The following is a 2,211-nucleotide window of genomic DNA, read 5'->3' as shown; positions in this document are numbered from 1 at the left end:
CGGCATCTTGTTCCAGCCAGCCGTACTAACATTGGAATCATACCTCCAGTACTTACCGAACTCATCATGTTATGGGCCTGATATTACATCCGTTATCTCAGCATCCTATTTGAGCCCCAAAAAATATCAATTTCACGCTGTGCCAGGGTTGGCCACAGATTGAACACATGGCAAGGCCATGAAATGTGTCCTACGGTTTGGTTACGGGTGAAAGGAGTGAGAATGAAACATTTTTAATTACATACGGATAAGCAGAAACTTTATGGAAAGGGTTTACACTTTCTTCTTGCTTTTTTTGTTTTTCTTGCGATTTTCGTCGGGGGTTGGATTCGTCTCAGCTTGAGGTTTGTAGCCTGGGAAGTCGTAGTCGATGCCTAGGTCGGCTAATCGTTTGCGCTTCAGTTCTTCTCGCTCTATCAATCGGTTGGAGATAACGGTTTGCTGAGGTAATGTTTTGACCTTCCAACGCAAGATTGGACATGTCCATGAAAACAATTCAGAGATCAGATAATTGTACAGAGGGATGAATCAGCCAGAAGTAGTAAGGCTGGCTAACCTGATTGCGCTTTTCTCTGTCTAATCTTAATTTGCAATCCTTCATGAACTTCTTCCCGGTACCGACCCACAATTTAGGATGGATTTGATCTTTATCGAGGAGTTGACATTGTAGCAATTTTCCACAGAGAAGATAATTGTGGATAGTCTCGGCGACGATTTGAGCGACTTCGACGTGCTTGAACTCGATAAATGCGTAGTGTTTCGGCTTGCCTGTCCGTTTGCATCGCGATAGTCTCAGCCGAAGTACTTCGCCGAATTGGGTGAAGTAAGCCCTCATTTCGTTTTCATAAAACCCCTGTGGAATCCTGCCAAGGTAAACCACTCCAGTCTGCTCTTGTGCTGACTGGGAAGCAATAAATTAATATCACAGACCTTTGATCAGTGCGACGGTTTATCTTCTTGTCACCGTGGAGGAGAAATGTGACTAACTTTCCGGTCAGATTTACGATTTGGTGTAGACTGATCCGTTGAGCTAGGATGGGCGTTCGACTCGTCGTCGGATGATTGATTGGATTCGTCCTCACTTGAATCATCGTCCTCGTCAGAGCTGTCATCATCCGAATCTTCTTCGCCAAGGCCATTCAGCTGCAAAACATCTTCCTCGCCAGTAGGACTCCTCGCAGGTTCTTCTTCTGATTCTTCCGCTTCTTCTAGTTTCTTACTGTTCGTCTTTTGGGGCACCCCTTTCTTCTTCAGTGCACTCTTCAATGGAACCGCTGGAAGTTGTGAGGAGATTGAAGGCTTGCTTGCTAGTTGTTCTATTTCACTTATAACTACCTTTTTGGTTTTCTTAGTGACTGATTCGCGGGAAAAGAAAAGAAAAGAATAAAATCAACCCGATTGATCAAAATGCAAGTTTAGGAAATCAAGTATTTAAGTCTTACCTGGGCCAGATGGTTTGGTGGAAAACTTGGACATGGCGTAGCTTGCTTGAGTGTTCGAAATAAGTTTTCTTTCTTTGGTTGTTTCGTTGCAAACCTTTCTTGGCTTGGTGTTGGCTGGTGTTGGTTGAAAGTTTCTTGCGACTCGTCTCAACCTCGTGCCCGCGGTGGGTTAGGTCTGCGCGCAACATTACTGCTCCAGAAGCGCAGCGCGCCACTATGTAACTTCAATTCCCCAGTTTTGCCGCGTCGCGGGAGGGGCCGAACTACACTACGGGTGCACCCAGACGGCGATCCGACGTCAGATCTGACGTCGGATACAGCCTGTCCGACCAACCGGGGATCAAGCAGCGATCCGACGTCGGGAGGAAAAGTGACGGACAGGTCGGCCTAACCCTGACGTCAGCATTGAGGGTCGGATCGACCCCGACGTCTTCCCCGGGGTAGGATCGAGCTTAACAAAGCCTCTCCGAGGAGGCGCGGAGCGTCTCCGAAGGAGAGGCTTACCTCTAAAGTCACACCATTGGCCCTACAGACTCGAGAATTTCTGGCAAAAAAACACATATTTTATTTTAAAAATGTTTTTAAAAATGTAGTTTTTATTTAAAAAAAAAAAAATCTGAGTAGACAGACTTGTAGCCTGCAATCTCAGCTTCCATTTTACAGTTTTTTACTTAGCTGACACACATAATTACTAGCCCACTCCACCTACTGTGAAGTGGTTCTGGAGAGGTGATCCAGCGGTTTTTGAGCTCAAAATTTGAAATTCCCT

At 45.8% G+C, this 2,211-nt stretch overlaps 1 protein-coding gene across 1 annotated transcript; it reads right to left on the bottom strand.

Moving 5' to 3' along the window:
- Nucleotides 1–273: 273 nt before the first annotated feature.
- On the bottom strand, nucleotides 274–1,476 carry PtA15_15A377 (uncharacterized protein; the record flags this gene model as incomplete). Its single annotated transcript, XM_053163577.1, has 4 exons — nucleotides 274–459; nucleotides 557–901; nucleotides 988–1,355; nucleotides 1,443–1,476. 4 exons carry the CDS (start codon nucleotides 1,474–1,476, stop codon nucleotides 274–276), a joined length of 933 nt encoding a protein of 310 aa, XP_053027539.1.
- Between the last annotated feature and the right edge of the window lie 735 nt (nucleotides 1,477–2,211).

This window comes from Puccinia triticina, chromosome 15A, assembly GCF_026914185.1.
Source record: "Puccinia triticina chromosome 15A, complete sequence".
Classification (NCBI taxonomy): Eukaryota; Fungi; Basidiomycota; class Pucciniomycetes; order Pucciniales; family Pucciniaceae; genus Puccinia; species Puccinia triticina.
The sequence above is the reverse complement of the archived record's forward strand: the minus strand, read 5'-3'. Positions and strand labels throughout refer to the sequence as shown.